The sequence below is a fragment of the Gallus gallus genome, chromosome 5 (assembly GCF_016699485.2).
Source record: "Gallus gallus isolate bGalGal1 chromosome 5, bGalGal1.mat.broiler.GRCg7b, whole genome shotgun sequence".
Classification (NCBI taxonomy): domain Eukaryota; kingdom Metazoa; phylum Chordata; class Aves; order Galliformes; family Phasianidae; genus Gallus; species Gallus gallus.
Window position 1 is genome coordinate 21,182,289 of NC_052536.1, and position 17,869 is coordinate 21,200,157.

General features: G+C 45.6%; 1 protein-coding gene across 1 annotated transcript; it reads left to right on the forward strand.

Moving 5' to 3' along the window:
- Positions 1-128: 128 nt before the first annotated feature.
- ALKBH3 (alkB homolog 3, alpha-ketoglutaratedependent dioxygenase) lies at positions 129-16,520 on the forward strand. The gene is made up of 9 exons (NM_001282377.2): positions 129-207; positions 421-533; positions 1,285-1,319; positions 3,124-3,171; positions 4,039-4,142; positions 5,364-5,452; positions 7,838-8,047; positions 14,443-14,541; positions 15,031-16,520. Exons 1-9 carry the CDS (start codon positions 138-140, stop codon positions 15,121-15,123), a joined length of 861 nt encoding a protein of 286 aa, NP_001269306.2. The 5' UTR covers positions 129-137; the 3' UTR covers positions 15,124-16,520.
- The last annotated feature ends 1,349 nt before the right edge of the window (positions 16,521-17,869 follow it).

The following is a 17,869-nucleotide window of genomic DNA, read 5'->3' on the forward strand; positions in this document are numbered from 1 at the left end:
CCGAGCCGCAGCCCTGCAGGCTCCGCCGCTGCCACCAGAGGGCGACAGGAGCTCGGCCACGCGGCTCAGCTGCCGGCCCGGCGGAGGAGCGGCTCGGGGAGGAGCTCGGGGAGGGGCCGGGCCGGGCCGGCAGCGCCATGGCGGAGAGGCGGCGGCGGGCCCGCGTGCAGGGCGGCTGGGCCGGAGGAGCGGCGGGGCGCTTGGCAGGCAAGGCGAGGCGGCGGCTGGGGCCGGCGGGCAGAGCCGGAGGCGGCGGCCGCGCTGGGTGTCGCGGTGCCGAGCGCCGAAGCCGCTCCTTCGGCAGGGCTTCCTTCGTCCGGAGCCTAAAGAAGGGCTCCGTAAGCGCGTGTGAGGTGAAGCGCTGCGCTTTCCGTGCGGTGGAGCGCGGCTTCACGTGATTTGTTTTACCCTTTGCTGTAGCACCGAAGGCGCCCGAGGCCGGCAGCCGTTCCCCCGCAGGCGGCGGGCAGGCGTGGGGGGGGAGAGACCAACTCCGCTCTCGGAAGCAGTTTGTCTTTGAAAAGCCATCAGAGGTAAAAGCAAAGCGGTCCCTAGCAGAACGCCGAGCTTTCTGAAACTTTCAATAATAAACTGAAAAACTGCAGGCTTCCAGGTTACGGCCTTACGTTTGAAATGAACGACTGGGCTGAGCTGAAGACGTTTACCAAGCAGAGTTCAAAGCTGTGTGGCCCATCGTTTGTCTTCAGTCTAGGCAGAAGTACCGTGAAGTCATCTTGGCTCTCAAGGCTCGGAGGTGCTCTGGGAGGCTTCTCTTTCTTCAGACGCAGCCCTGGCACCCCGGTAGTGCTGTGAGCTGCCTGCTGGCTGTCAGTACCACCTCGTGTCTCAGCGCTGAGCTCAGGGAAGAGAAGCGTACATCCCTAGGGCAGCCAGGATGCTCATTGGGCTGGATTAAACAACTGGCCTTTAAGAACAGCTGTCCCACAGTGCCCTTTAAGCTGCTGACTCCAGTGGTCTGACCTGTGTGATGACAGCTCATTGACTACGAGATCTGTTTGTTGCTCCTCTCCTTGCTACATAGTTTTACTTCTGAATGTAAATGTTCTTTAAGGGGGCGTTTGGCTGTTAAAATCTGTCTGGAGGGTTTTGGAGGAGGGAAGTATGTTGCAGCTTAGCAGCTGTCCAGTGGTGTGTTTTTCTCTCTGGCGCTACATTGTTCACCTACCTGGAGTCAGCAGAGATGGCAGCGGGCTTTGTTTGGCTGAGCTGTGTCAGGTATGTGAACATTTGGTACTCACCCTGCCTTGTCTGATTGCCTTTCAGGTGGAACGCAGAGTTCCGGAGGCAGGCGTCATAGAGTGAGTATGCAGCGGACTCAACCGCCCCTCCTGCTGCTTTTCTGCACTGCTCAACAGGGGAACCCTGCTAAAAAAGCATTCCTTTTCCTCTTATAACATCCATACCTTTGAAAGAAATTTCAGTATAAAATGTGAACCTTTTTGTCCAGAGTCAATAGTTAGGAGAATTCAGGTCTGTCTTCGTAGTTACTGCAGCTTTGGTGTAGAATGAAACAGCAAGGGATTCTTGAGTAAGAGAACCACAAACACATCTGCTTTAGTTAACAAGGTACGTTTTCCTAGAAAACTCCCAGTGTAATCTATATTGGAAATCGTGTGCTGGTATAAAGGTATGTAGCTGGTATGGCAACTCAAGCAGCGTTTCCTTGGAAGGTTTGGAAAAGTACGTGCTAGTGTCATAGTGAAACTAGATTCTCAACTGGTGTAGGTCACTTACCCTTTGTGTAAAAATGGGGATCTTCCCAGAGTAGACCTGGTATGAAGTGTGGCAACGTGTGGTGGTCTACAGTGAATTTAAAGACTTTTAAAATGAAATTTGCCTCAGTTTGGTTATCGAGATGGAATTTTCTTAATGAGAGGTTCCTATGAAGCAGGTTACACATCCGGCTCTTCAGATCCAGCCTTTGTATGCTGAGGGATCTACCTCAGGTATGGTGCTTGGTGGGTATCCGTGCAGAGCAGACACAATTCAGATGAGGTGTTCTGCAGAGCCCTCGCACTACTGGTGTGGCAGTGAACAGTCCCTTAAGCAGAGCCACTTCTTGAGAGAGGGCTTTCTGTCAAGATGCACAAAAATATTGGTGGAAACAGCAGCTGAATTTCCCAGAAGCACTTAGACATCGTAACAGTTATTCTCATGATTTAACTTTCCACCTCGACCTGATGATACAGCCGTGTGTTCTTTTGGGAGGTTTTTGTTTGCAACGTAGCCTCTATGTGCTAAGCAAATGCAGTGTGTTAAAACACGCGGTGATGGTTCGCTGACCTCTGATTTGTTGTGCTTTCTTTACAAATTAAGAAATACAGAAGAATCAAAACTGAGCTTCTGTTCTCATTAGGACAATGTGCTGTAGGTAGTATTGTAAGGCTTACGCTCGGAGTGTATGTGCAATACAGAGGAAGTCACAAATTTCTGTTTTTTCAGCTATCTTGAATACAGCACAGTGCCAAACAGGTTGTGATGCTCGAGAGAGCTGGTCAGCTGATTTGACAGAGGAGCAATGCTGGGCAGTGGTTAACCTCTAGGATGCTTTAGGCAAAAAGGGATGTGAAGTATGGGGCTAGCTTAGGAGAAACATGAGGTAGTGGGAGAAACAGGCAACTTATTTGAGAGTAAGTAATACTTCACAGTAGCAGGGCCTGTAACAGAGGAAAGAACTGCTCTGCTCCCCATTCCAGTGGTTAAAATGTTTCCGTACATGTGGTTTGGCTTCTCTGTGTCTTGCAGACAGCCGAATGCTTTGCTGTTGGCAGGAGGATGGTATCTGTCTTCTGACTGAAACCCGTGTACTTTGCATCTACAGTTGGACTCGTGCTCTTGGTGTAGCCATAGCTGTGAGGATAATGGTCAGAGTACAGTCCTGTTGATGTCTCCTTTCATTTCCTGGTGGGATCCCTCATTTACTTATCTCTAGAGCCCTAAAGCCACGTATTGAGCCTGGGCAGGAGTGGGAGTGAGGAGCAGGAAGCATGCACAAACGCATTTGTTTCTGCAGTATCCCTTGCTGCCTCACTCTGAGCATGGTCTGTGTGAGATCTCTTCTCGTTGGTCAGTCTGATGGCTCTCTCTTTTCTATACCCTCAGCAAGCCCGGTGTGTATGAGCTCAGCACGGAACCAAGCGGTGTTTCAAGGTAAGTGGAGAACACGCCTTTGGAAACCTGTTCTGTGCTTTTGTTGAACGATGAGATGTTGAGGCAGTTCTGTGCAGTGTGGTGTCTGCGTAGTTCTGGCTGTAGGAGGCGCACGTTGCCCTTCTGTGCATCATCTGCTCGGGACGCCTCTGGAAGCGATTTGCTTACCGAGCAGCAGAGACTCGCGCGGTTCTGAGCAGCGCTTAAGAGAAGAATGCACCTCTACCGTGTGGTGCACAGTACATGTAGTGCTCCTGGACCGAATGTGTCTGGTTCATGTTCCAAAGTTACTGCTGCAGATTTGGATTGGTACTGTGTGTCAGCAAGGGCACGGATAAAGAGTACACAGCCAGTACTGCTATTCTGTCAATGGAGTTTATATTTTCCTATGCTGTTGTTGGCTCACATGCATTTATCGGAAGTCAATAATTAGGCTTTTATACCTCTTTTAACATTGTTTGTCTATTATGGTGTGCTTGCAAGAGAATGGATAGAGTGATAGTAGTGATAAAGGGCTATCGTATTCTAAGCGCCATGGATATGGTGAATAAAGGGGAATTACTGTCTGTGTTGATGGTAGTACCGTAATTGGAGATATCTAATTTATTGAGTGTGATAAGGATGCTGTTCTTTGCTCAGCATGTGGCTGACTGTGGGATTCGTGGCTTATTGTCACATGTTTTATAGGGTTGAAAAACAATTAGACATATTTGGTTAGAGGAAGATCCATCAGGAGCTCTTGCTGACTTCTCTGCTTGCATTATAGGCATTCTTACCTTCTTTGGGAATCCTGTAAATTAGAATACTTTATCAAAGCATACATAGAAGCTTTTGTTCCTCTGTTGTTTTATACGTGTTCTTCCTTAGGATTCATTTGGTTCCTGGCTTCATTGACTCGGAACAGGCAGACTGGATGTTTGAACAGCTCCTCCAAGACGTACCCTGGGGTCAGAGAACTCACACCAGGCAGGGTAAGGTGTGTAGTCTGACATTCCAGGTTGTCTCCATGTCATTTCTACACCAAAATCCGCACATTGCCTGTTTTTCATTTCGTGTACTGCCTTTCCACATTGCCTTCCAGGTCTTCGGTGTGTACCTGAAGCGTTAACTGCTGCTTGTTTTTCAAATCTCCATCACCACGTTCCTATACACAATTAAAAATCAAGAGAAAGTAAAGGTGCCTTTCTATCTTAAAACCCTGAAGGATTTTTCTTTCTGTGCTGTCTCCAGCTCTTTTTCCTGTTCTTTTTTTTTCCATTAAGTTTGTACTCCGTTCCTTCTTACCACCTCCCAGTGATGATGTACAAACTGTGTTCTTTGTGTTCTGTCACCAAGAATATTTTCTGCCACTCTCACTTACAACGCCAGCAGAGCACATTTACTTTCCCTTGTCTTTGGCTTTTGGTAGCAGTACTTGGTAAGTGAGAGTCTGCTATTCTGGATTTGTTCACTAAGGGGCACTTGTTCTATCTAGATTTCTCTTTTTAGTCAGGAATGGATATGGAAGAATATATTGGAGTAGTTACTGATCGTGGCTGGAAAATTTCTTCAATGTCGATGTTTATTAGGTGGTAATAAAGTATTGCACAATGGAGAATGCCAGCCATCAAACACGAGAAATTGCTACCAAAGTCGTCTTTCAGAAGCTGAAAATACCTGGCGTTTGTATTACACCAAGGGACGCAGGTGTGTTTAACAAAAACATGACAGCTTGTCCAGCTTTGCTGCTTCCTGCTTCTGTGAAATCCCACTGATGTTGCAGCACTTCCCACTTCATGCTTCCCTGTGGCTGTACCTTGCAGCTGAGACCACTGTGTTGGGTACTGGAACCGGGAGAATCCAAAGCAACCTACAATTAGAAATGAAATTTCAGTGTAATTTTATCTTTAATCTGTCCGGTTGTTGCCCTGTCTTGCACAGGGGTGAGAAAATTGATGTGGATCCAAGGTTTTTGCAAGACGATCCCTTTTGCATGGGATCAAAAATGTATCACAAGGCCCGCTCTTGAGTAATACTCCTTCTCTTGGGCTCATTATGAAAGGCTGAGGAATTTGTAAGGGGCGGCTTTTAAACTTGAGGAGAGTGGACAGTCATTCCTTTTGGATGAAGTTTCTGTGGCAGAATTGCATCTTTCTATTTTCAAGCCCTGCGATAGGGCAACGGAGAAAGCCTTCCTCTTTTTCTTTTTTCAGAAGGATCTTTTGAGGAGCCACGGCTCACCTCCTGGTATGGGGAACTTCCATACACTTACTCCAGGATAACAATGCAGCCAAACCCAAATGTATGTATATGCGCACAGTTTCCTTTTACTGTTGTCTGGAAAAGAAAAACACTTTGCAGAGATTGAGAGACAAACAATCCCTTCTATCTCCTTTTTATCTGGAACATCTATTGGAATTTCTTCTGCCATCAGCAACGGGCTGTGGTGGGATGATGACAACTGTATCAAATAAGTGTTATGGGTGGATTGGTTGAGAGAAGCATGATATAGTGGCTAAAAGCTGGGAAAAGGAAATTATTTCTCTGGTTTAATTCCAAGTCTGGGGTTTGGGTTGCTGTGTAGCTTTGGACAAAACTCAGTCTGGTTTATCTGAAGCTGAGAATTAGCAGTCATTGGAACACTGATTTGTTTTTCTTATCCCAGAGATGCAAGGACCAAACAAGTCACACATGCTGACCTAGTCTCTTATCCCTGAATCATTCTCCTTTTTACTGGAAAAAGGAAAGTGCCGTGCACCAGCAAACTTACTTAGCTGGCAACCAGCTCTGCTGCTGTCTGGAATCTGCCCATGGGAACTGCCCGTAGACACATATGTGGGTAGACTGCACATGGTCACTGTGACATCTTACTCAGCTTTGTAGGTGGAAGTTCCTGCAGCCTGAAGAAGCTGTGGATGGTGTAAAGAGCACTGCCCTTACCTGTGGAATAGCATTTATGTCACAGAAATATCCTGAGTGAAAGCAAATGCAATTTGATATGAAGCTTGGCCAAAGTCAGTTGCCAGCCTTGACCTTTGATCCATATGTGTAATTAGTTTTGTACCCCTCCTTTTTTGTTTGATAAGACTGAGTGTGATGGCAACGCTGCCAAGTATGATGCAGGGCTGGTGCCTAAGTGAATTCTGGTGTTTGGGGAACAATTCGTTATAAGCAGAGATATAATTAAAGAAGCAGTGATGTTTCATAATAACAGGACTTCCATTGCTGCTGGTTTCTAGTGAAGTTTCCACTGAACTGTAAAATTCACTATATAACCTTTTCACCCATACTGCTTCTGTGATAGGAGTTGAAGGAATCCAGCGTGGTGGGTCTCTGAAAAGTGCTTTCAGTAATTTTCACTGTGTTTGTCTGTCGTTGCATTGCGTGTTCAAAGCATACTGCAGTTCTTGAGATCCAGTGGTTTTCCTCCAGGCAACCCAAGCAAGTACAAGCTGTAGCGTTTTTGGTGTCTGCTACTGACTTCCCTATGTATCTCATAGCTACAAGCTATGTTCAAGTATAGTTAATTATTCATAGGATGCTTAGTCACTGAAGGGATGGCTTATCTAGAAAAGCCCCACACAGAAAGATGACATGTTGAAGGCTCCTGCAGTGTAGCCAATAGGTTAAACCCTCCCAGATGCAGGGGAGCATGGAAGGAAGGTGGTGCAAACCTGATTATTTGAGGTTGGTACTGGGAATTAATTCCTGCTGCCTGTTCTTCCTCCTTCCAGTGTTCACTCAGAGGTTTGGAATCAGCTCTTTGTCCTCCCTTGATCTGCTTATGTAATGGGCAAAGATTCTGGCCTGCGTTGCTTTGAGCCTTTTTTTCTTTTAGCTTATATCGTGCTGAAAAGCACTCTGACAGATGAAAGCCATGATGTAAGTTTATAACATTGAGTAATGATTCACTGGGCTGAGTTGTAATGGAATGTGCATAGCTGCCATAGGCTATGGGCACAGTAAGATATCAGCAAAGGAAAGGCTGAAATTCAGGGCCCGTGATACTCATTTTGCAAACCATTGAAAAGTTACAATGCTGAAGTCAAAACCCCAAGAGAAGATGAGCTGGGCTCAGCAAGCTGTGCCAATAGACCTGGGAACAGAGGGCTGTGCCGTGCCAGTGTTTGGCCAACTGTTGTCTCTGGATCTGTGTCAGCTGCGGGGAGCTGAGAGCGTCATTTAGTCACCAAGTCCAACTTTCTCCTTTTCCCTAGCAGTGGTTAAGTCAGGCAGATGCTGTCAGACTCACGTGTTAAATAATTCTGGCTTGGACAGGAAATTTAGAAAAAGGTATGCATGGGAGGGGCTGTATAGCTTTTGTTTTAGGTCATAACTGTTACTGTTTGCTCACGGCCAGATCAAACAAGTTTTACTGTGTGGACTTCCTCACCTTTCGGTTAATTGAGGCGGCTGCCAACATCAGTACAAAAAGCAGACTGGCTTCGTGTTTTTAAGAGGTGATTTTAGTACTGAGCCGTAGGTAACATAGAAAGCTCATTCCTCAGCTCTGCTAAAATTTCAGCGAGATTTGTGCAGAGGCATTTGTTCAGCTTCAAGTGTATTGTGGTGAAAGTGCAGTGTGTTTTGTTTCTTATCCAAGAGCAGTTTTCCTCTTGTGTCTAATGCTGTTGTTTGCCAGCCTGCTTTCATTGTATTTATCTTACTCCTCCTGTGCCAATTGCAGTGGCATCCCGTGCTGACCATGCTAAAGGAGCAGATAGAGGAGTTCACAGGCCATACCTTCAACTCCCTTCTCTGCAACCTGTACCGAAATGAGAAGGATAGCGTGGACTGGCACAGTGACGATGAGCCATCGCTGGGAAAAAATCCCGTCATTGCCTCGCTCAGCTTTGGTGCTATCCGGACCTTTGAGATGAGGAAGAAACCCTCCCCTGTGAGTACGCTCAACAAGGTCATATCTTCAGTACTTTCCCTCTGCTTATATAATTTAAGAACTAGAAACGTTTAGTAACGTTAGTAATTAGTGAAAAGGTTATTATTTGTTATCATAAAGTTCTGTGGAATAAGTGTAGGAAGCAAAAAGTCCATCGCATGGATTGTGGCGTGTTCAAGGTGGGAATGGAATGGCTCTGAAATAACGCACAGCAGTGTAATTGCAGCCTGGGTATTGTTTTGCCATAAGCAGGTCCTTTCTCATTCTTTGTCATCAGTAATGTTAGAAGGGTGCTTTCACTGTGGAAATGAACCATAGATTTGATACCATTTTGTTAAACTCATGTAAGCATTGTGTAATTCATAGCGTGTGTGGGATGCAGAGAAGCTCTGACCGCTCTCGTAAGTAAAAATCCCCTTAGCATTGTTTGCATTCTGACTTGTGTATGCTCAGATTGAGAGACAGTGAACAGCAGGAAGGAACTGCTCATTTCTTTCCCCTAAATACCAAACTCTGGTATCACACTTCACAGAATAAACAGGGATCATTACTTGGATAGGAAGCATGTGTGGAACATCCTCTCAGGGGTTAGATGCTGATTCTGTAGAGAATACTTTTCCTAGATAAAATGCCGTGTTACAGGCCAGCTTCACACTCCAATTCTGCAATGCATGTTGATTGAAGTAAAGGAATCACACATTCCTTTGTTGAGAACCCGAGCCTTACGTTAGGATATCTTGCTTCGGATGTCTTTTCTGCATGTCTTCTGTTATGTGGCGGTATGCTTGCCATGAGCTTTGGTTAGAATAATATTTATATATATGCGTACATAGTCTGAAAAGCACTCTGGATCTTACGGAGGAAGTTTGCTGACTGCTCATGTCATTATTAATTCTGAATAAACTCGTTCAGAAGGCAGAGGTGGAGATGATCAGTGTATAAGAAAGCTGTGCACTGAGGGTACTGAAATCTGCCTGTCATGGGTCACCCAGCTGTGAACAGAACGGATCAGAATTTCAACTGGAAAAATAAATAACTTGTATTTTTCACCTGTTCTTTACTTTGTAGATCCCTTATTGTGTGAGAGGAGTTTAATCCGGTGATCCTTGAGCAGGAGATCACATAACCAGTGCACTGTATCACTGGACATAGCATACGGCAGTGTCTCGGATACTGCGATGCTAACAAAATGTCAGCTGGCAAGTTCACCCTTCTGGGAAGCTGTAAATGGTGCTTGAGTTCATTTCTAGTCTCTGATCTGCTCTTTCTGACTAGCTCAGTCTGGTTATATATGAAGCACGCCTTTCGCAGTTGTGACATACCTGTTTCTAAAGTAAGATCCCCACGTGCAGAGTGATGTTTGAACACGTTGCTATTAGCTGTATGTCCTGTGCCTGAGGGAATTTGTACTTAAATTATATGTCACGTTACGTATTCTTTGCGCGTTCCCAAAGCCTGCAATTTTCTGAGCATCCCATGGCACGAGGTGCTCTGCCAAGTGGGAGTTGCTGGAGTCTGTGACGGAAATTACAACCTTTCAGGCTGTACCAGCAAAGAAGTAATTTTCCTGCTCTATTGTGATGTAGCATTCTCACTTTCGTTAAGAGGAAGTTAAAGTTGATTGCAGACATTTGAAGTTTGATCACTACTTCGTTCAAAAGCAGATTACGTGAGTAGGGATGTAGTCCAGAGAAGGGTGAATCTATACTAGCAGTCATCACAGGCATTTCAGGCTCTTATCTGACTTCAAATCTGCCATTATTTGTACATCAGATTTTCTGGAGGCAATCTCCTGTGGCGAGGAAAAGAGGAAGTAATTCCTTTTTGTCCCCATGTTAAACCTCTTTGAGGGCCAGCGTTCTACTAATGTTGACCTTAGCATTTCAGAGGCCATCGTTTCTCTCTGTTCGGGTGCTTTTAAGTCTTCTGAGATGGAAGACATCATGAAAATACAAGGTGAGAAGTACTGTGGTAGAATCTCACCGTGGTAAGTGATGCTGGAAAAAAAAAGTAAAGCAATTGCCTGTGTGTGATTGTGTACCGGGTACAAAACAGCATGTACCAGAAGTCAGAAACACCTTGTACTGCCGTTGGGGAACACCAGAGCAGGGCCTTTGGAGACTCTGCTTTGTATTAGAGTGCATCTGTACAAGCGTATTTCATCTTGAAACATCAATGGACTTATTAGAGAATAAAAACCTATTTCCCTAAGTCACCTATGGAAAAGACAAATCATGTTGGTGTTTGTTTGAGGTTGGTTGTTTTGTATTTGTTGTTACTGCGTGTTTGTGTGAGATTTTTTACGTGTGCACTGTAGAGATTTGATGGAGTTTACATAGGCCACTCCGAAACTGCCACAGAAGGAAATCTTCATGTTCTTTGAGGTGGGGGTGGGGAAGAGAGAAGCTATTTCTCTGCAGGCCATATTGTTTTCTGTTTGAAAATGATTCCAGAGTGAGGTTAAAGGTCCAGTCCTCTGTTTTTTTTCCTTTTTGGTGACTGCTGTACTGGATGAGTAAGTGCTCACCATGTAATAGGTGGGGAAGGAGTGCAGAGAGGCGTGCAGAGCCTGCCTGTATCCGCATCGCCTCCCTTCTGAGTAAGTAGAAGATAATTCCTACTCAGATTTCAGCCTAGCACACGTAGAAGAAGAAAGGCCTCATCTGTTTTTGAAAGCAAATCTCTCACTAGAGTCACTACAGGGACTTTTCATGGAAATTAACACGATGCCAGGAACTGTTTATCTTTACCCACTGGAGTTTTTAAGCATTCTTTCTCTAAAATGCAGCCCTTTCTGTTCGTTTGGACCATTTTATTATTGCTCATCGCTGCTCAGTTCAGGCAGTGCCAGGGTACCCGATAAGGTATTTCTGGAAACCATGAGAGGTTTTAGCCGAAGGGTGAAGGGCGCTACGTGATGCTCCAGCAGCCCCACGTGCCCACAGCTGAGGGCACAGAGGCCTGGGCCGAGTCGCTGCCGACTGTGGTCCTTGGTAGCCATGGCAACTGGTGGGTGCTGGGCACGGGAGGGAGTTCTGTGCATGTTAGGTAACAGCGGGGTGTTTGTGGCATTCTGAGAACCAGCCTTCACATGGGTCTGTCCTTCACGTGAAATGCTAAGACAAGGTCCTGCTGTCCTTGCGTAGCTGTTCCAGTGGAAGTTAGCACTCCTAGTAAACAGGAGTAAACTCCTAGCAGAAAAATAATCCTTGGTGTCCTTGCAGCCCTAATTGAAGACTGACACAGGAGTGTATGGAGCACGGTAGAAACCAAGGCTTGGATCAGGATGGGTGGATTGGCAGGAAGGAGACTTGTGGGCAGCAGCAGCCATAGAGGAGGTGGCTTTCTCTGCTGGTATTGGCGGGGCTTGAACAGCTATAGACAAGTAGAGAGGAAGAGGCAATTACTTCAGGCTGCTGCAATTGCAGAAAGCGAGCTCGACAGCAGGAGTTTAAAGATAGTCCTGTGTAGGAGGGCAGGGGGATTACATGAGGAAACAGCAATAGCGCTGATACTCATTCTCACTGGATCCACAAAAGAGCTGCGTTGAGGATAACATCAAAGTGGTGAGAATAAACAGGCAAAAATGCAAAATGATTGATACATAGATCACTCTGAAAGTAATGCCTTCTGCTTATTGCCATGGAAACTACAACAGATACAAAAAGCATAACAACACAATTTGATAAAGTAAAATCTCAGCTACCAGATGCGGTTTTTCATCAGTCACCACCACTATCTGTGCATTTTCACCAGCAATGAACAGTGAGTGATGAACACTCTTATTAGTCTGCACCAGCAGAGATGGCCCACTGTCACCGCTGCTGAAATGCACCACCCGCTGCCTCACTGTGCTCACATCCACTGTTTGGTCTCCAGAAACGTTCAGCAAGCATCAGTGAGTGCCTGTGGGTGCCATGTTTTCCACGGGGAGGAATTCAGTGGCACACCTTTGCTTCATACGCACTTCCGTGTCCAATGCCATTCTGTCAGACTGCCCCTCTGCTGTCATCTTTCACACGGCAGCAAAATGTAATGGGATATTGGTGGGAAGGTTCAACCTCTGCTGCCATACCACCGACGTCCACCTCTGACATTGTGGGCCAACGTAATAATATGGGAGGCATTACTTTCGGAGCAGCCCTCGTAGATGAGACCAGTTTGTTGTGGAGACACAAATGGTGCTTCCACAACTGGTGGTAGAGGAGGAAACTGGAAAAGGGGGATGGGAATCTGAAATATAAAAGATTTGAAGTCTGTAAGGATAATTCTCGTGCTCAAGGTAATAGGAAAAGCAGGAGTCCAGGAGCCAGCACTCTGGCTTCCAGACCTTTTCTCTCTCTTACCTTTTTGATTTTGTAAGTGCTGCTTTTACATATTGGTTTTTCTAAGCCAAAAGAATGTTTTCTCCTGAATCACTTATCTTGAAAGATGAATTTTAATTACGATCAGCAGGCAAGAGACACTAAAAACAACTCCACTGTTGTCCTTCCACAGAGTGAAATGGTGCAATCCCATGAAACAAAAAAAGCAGCCATGCAATGGTATTTCACTGCTTTTCATCAGCAGTCATGTTTATGACATCTGCTCTTGAAATTGTCTCCTTGCTTCCCCTGAGGTTTAAGAAAATCAAATTGGCATTGTGCATCAGTTCGAATAGAGCAAGATAAATGCCTGATAACTCCAGATGCTCGAAGATACGTTTTGCAAATGGACATTGTCCTTCTGAGAAAGAAAACATTGCAAGTGGTTCTCAGAGTCCTCAGCACTCCCTGATGTCAGAGGTTTAATGAGCCGAACTAACTGCTGGAATAGCAGCAGGGGAGACCTTATTGCTCTCTATAACTACCTGAAGGGAGGTTGTGGTGAGCTGGGGGTCAGTCTCTTCTCCCAGGTGACTAGTGATAGGATGAGAGGGAATGGCTTCAAGCTGCATCAGGGAAGATTCAGGCTGGACGTTAGGAAATACTACTTCTCTGAAAGGGTGGTCAGGCACTGGAATGGGCTGCCCAGGGAGGTGGTGGAGTCACCGAGCCTGGTGGTGTTCAAAGAGCGTTTGGATGTTGTGTTGAGGAACATGGTTTAGCGAGAACCATTGATGAAGGGCGGGTGGTTGGACTGGATGATCCTGTGGGTCTTTTCCAATCTTAGTGATTCTATGATTCTATGATTCTAAGAATAGCCTCATGCCTGCAGGTATCACCAGGAAAGGCATGGAGCTGCCAGCCAGCACTGCCCCTTGTGCCACCAGTAGTGAGTAACCACATTCTGTCACACTGAGCTTAACTTCCAGTCCCAGGCACAAAGAGCAAGTTGCAAAGTCAGTTATGTCAAACAATGCTTTTTGTTACTGGGATTTGAGTTTACCCCAGCCAAGTTTGTTTGCATGAAGAAAAAACCAATTTGGTGATGTTTGGAATAAAAGCCTATGTTTCTGCTTCCAGAGATGCAGTAGTGCACAAATGTTCCCCCCGGCCTGTATTTTGAAAGCAATTTTCTACCTGAAACCTCTGAATTCCTCATTTCAGAGTTGCTTTCCACTCTTCTTAAGCAGCTTCCTAAGTTGGCAGCGGAGATCTATAACGTGCCAACTACGTACTTAGATTCTGTACTGTTCTGAAAAATAGTGTTTTTCCTACTCGGCACTTTAATACAAATGAAGTAATTAAAGTGCCAGCAGTAAGTAGGCAAGATGCTGAATAGAAGTTGCTTAAGGTTTGTAGCAAATTTTGCAACTGCTGAAGGCTAATACCAGAAAATATTAGGAGAGTATGTGGAGTGTTGTACCTGCCCGTGTGGCACTGTGGGAGACAGTTGGTGTGAGGTACAGTGTGCTTTCATGAGGATGTAACTGTGGTGATTGACTAAGACAAGTGTGTTAGTGCAATTGGCTTCCCTGAGCAATGTGCCAATGGCACCGTGCTGGTCTGATGCAAAATTGGAAATGGGGGGTTCCTGTTCTGAATGATGTCATGTGTGTCACAGCGAGGCTGTGGTGCTGCTACATTTAGTTGTAGTGCTCATGCTTTAAAACTGTTGTATGTCATCTGAGAGCTCAGTAGAAATCTCGCAGTTGATGCACGCCTTCTAGTTTAGCAGTCTGTTTTGCTTCATGATAATGAAGTTTTAAGGGAACTTGTTTTACAAACCACTGTACCGTAGTGTCGAACTGTGTTGTACAGATAGTGAGATGTAATATGGCTTCTTTCATCCTTAAAATGCTCGGCTCCTGAACTCTCTATGAAATATGGTTAAAGAGAGGTTTAGTTAGACTTCCTGATCCTGTAAGAGCTTCCTTTCTTCCTCCCGTGTCCCTGTTTTTCAAGCTCTGCTATGGAGGCCTGGTCTTCTGCCAAATGCGCTTGCCTACTTCAGTGTCCACTGTTTCTTTTTAGGAAGAGAATGGAGACTATACCTATGTAGAGAGACTAAGAATCCCGCTTGATCACGGGACTCTGCTGATGATGGAAGGAGCTACCCAGGAGGACTGGCAGGTAAGAATTCATTGGCACTCCTTATTGCTCTTTGCTTCCAGTGCAGCTCTCTAAGTATGTGCGAGTCACTGCCATAAAGATATGGAATGAATGTTCTCTGCTGGAATAAGTATTTCAAAGCACTCCCCAAAAAGTTATGGGTTTTTATTCAGCTGCTAAGTGATAATAAGAACTGCCTCACGTGTAGTTGCAGTTCCTCAGTGAAAGCTGCAGCCTGCAGCTGAAAGAGTAAAATCAATTTAGGGCCTTAGAATATAAAGAAGAATGGCAGTTTAGTTTAACAAACCCGCAGTAATCTGCGAAGACCTTTGTTTTCCTCAGTGGCTCTGAGTAGTCAGAATGTGGATATCTTGTCTTACTGGAATGTTTAGAAAGGTAAATAAAAAGCCATCACAGAATGTTACAGTTCTTCACATTGATTACCTGTATTTTAGACACACAAGCTCACAGGTGTTTGTTTTGTTTGCTTTTCCATAATGCTGCTCACAGCACCGAGTACCTAAGGAGTACCATTCCAGGGACGCACGGATAAACTTAACCTTTAGGATCATTTATCCAGAACCTGATCGAGTTTGGAAGTGAAGAGGCACTTTGGGCATCGTTGAATATAAACCAGGGGAGTTCGAGAGCCTCGGATTCAAAAGAAGCCTTACAGGAAGGAGTTCTGCGAAACGTCTGATGGGGAAAAGAAGTGATGTCATGAAGATCTTTGACAATCAGAAGTTAACCTGTTATGCAAGCTGTGCTGTTTTGTTTTCAGAAGTGGTGTGCTTTTGGGTGATATTAAATCATACACTTGGCTTGCAAAAGAATGACTATTCCTAAAAGAACATGGAAGCTCTGAGAGGTACTGAACAGAGCAGTCAGCTGCTCAGAACCGACTCCAGGTTGCCATACTGGAGTTTGCCTGGCCTACTTGTTGTTAGGAACCAGTAAGCCATGTTAGGCCAGGTACACTGTGTGCGTGGTTATTGCTGCAGCTGAATGGAACCTGCTGTTCTGAACCAGAACATTGGGTTGGTGTGTCTTTGTGTTCTGTTTCAAGTAGGATCCAAGCATGGGTAAATACTCAATGCTGTGTAACACATTAGAAAACCTCTTCCATGCAAGAGTAAGTTGGTGTTAGGAAGATGTCTTTCTTCTCTTAGCCAACGTTTTCTGCAGTTTAAACTTGTTACTTGCTAGGAGTGGCCGGGTTGTCGATATTCAGTTATGCCCATATGTTAAGGTGTGGATGGCCTAAAGGACAGGCTGTTGAGCTCTTTAATTCCCTGTGTATCAGCCAAATTTGTTAACAACTTCTTTCTCTAAATTACCGTACAGCTTTATTCCTCTAGAAGGAATGATTGTTATTAGAAAACTTGCTTCATTATCTAATGATGTCTCCTCTTTCATCCCAGTTCCTACAGAGATACGTTTTTGGAAATATATTTGCAATGTGATGTTAATTCCTTCAATTTGAATCTTGGCTCTGGGCTCTGCGATGCACCTCCTGTGAACGAGCGTTGAAGCAGGCAACGGTTTCCTTTAATGTTTATTTTGTTCGGGTAACTGGTAGTTTATTACCCCATACGCATGCCCAGTTGTGGCAGTTCTTCCAGAGAGCCTTTTCCCTTAGCCAAGGAGCTCTGCGGACTTCTCCAGGTATTCTGACAAGGCAACATTTTAGCATCTGTCAGCTCAGACGAGCAACATTTGTTCACACTGCGTTACCTGTAGTCTGCTGCTAGAGCGAGTAGGAGGTGGGGACTACTGGGAACCTTTAAGTACCCATACTTCAGCCTATGGAAATGGCAACTCGTTTGAATTCAGTGAAGCCCAGATGCGTAACCGATGGCAGGGCTGTGCTGAAGAAAAACAGTTTTTCACTTACTTTCTCCGCTTCAATTTATAACGTTAGCAAATTGTGGTTTAGTTTCTTTGCTCTGAGCTGTGAGAAGACAAAGGTTTGCCCCAAAATAAAGCAGTTCACAAGAGAATTGCCGTATCCCGTATTTCTCTGCTGGGGTGATGTCGTTTTATTGCTGCCGTCCCCTCTGTGCTGCTCGCTTTCCACACCAGCGGCAGTGGGAAGAAGGCGTGTGGCGTCCTTCCTCCCCTGTCCTGCGAGGGGAACAGTTGGCATACAGGTCAGGTTTCTTCACGCCAGATGGGGTGTTGGGTGTTGTGGGTCCTTCCTTCCTCCCCCCCCACCTCCTCCCAGAATGTCCCCTAGCCAGGTGGCAGCAGATTGCGGCCTCCTGCCCACCGGAACAGCAGGAAATGGCTTCGAGCAGAGGAGATTTCAGCCCACATCTCCTCGGGAGGTCTTTCTGCAGGGACATTTTCTCCGTAGAGATCTGTTCCTTAATGCTGCGAGCACCCGTGCTTCTCCAAGTGGACGTGTGCAAAAGTAGTGTTTAAATGGTTCCTGGTGGTGTTTTGTGACACCAAAAGGCTGGATTTTTCATGGGAAATCAGCCAGCCTGAGAATTCCAGTGCTACATTCGGGTGTTTCTGCTGTTGGAATCACGTGCAGAGCGTGATGTTCATTAAAGATGGTAAATGTGAAGAGTGTCCAACTTACAGATAGCTGAAGGAACTTTTTCCCTCGTTACGTGGATTTGAAAACAGTGCCTCTGGAAGCGCTATCCAGAGGTTTATTTTCCAGTCATGAGGCTTTACTTCCTTCCTAGAATTGTTTTGACAGCGCAGCATTCCCAGCCAAAAGCTTATTGAAAAGGTTTTAAACTCAGGATTCGTGGCAGTAATTTAAAGTAGAATGTATTGCAGGGCCGTTGGGTCTATCCGAAGCCGAATGTTTTTACGTACACGAAGGAATCAGAGAGGGGATTTTTCCAGGGCAGTTTTGTTTTTGCTGTTCTCACCAGAATCACGGAGCGTGGGGTTGTGTGCCCTTAGGAGCTGGTGGAGCAGATGTTAGGAGCCGCTTTGCCTACAGGGCGCTTTGGGGTTTTGTTTTCCATATTTCCCCGTATTCTTGCCATCTCTCCCAAACTGCCTTCCGTATACATTTGCTGTCCCAGTCCCACTCCTGTGTTATTCGTTCATGTTTATCTCTAGCTGTTTCTCATAGGCTCCCTGCAGCGGGTGTGTGATGGAGCAGGTATCAGCTGCGCTTTTACCTTTTTCCTGTTTCTTCATTGCGAAGTGTTATTTTCCAGCAGAGTACGACTGTCTTTTCCAAGGGAAGCTGAAAAATTGCATTCCTCAAAACCGTTCATTGCCTGTGGTTTTCCGACAGGTTGCCTTTTCCAAAATACGGCTCTCAGGCTTGATGGTAAGGGGTAGGCGAATAGAGGCTGTCTTTGGGAAGGATGGAGTGTGG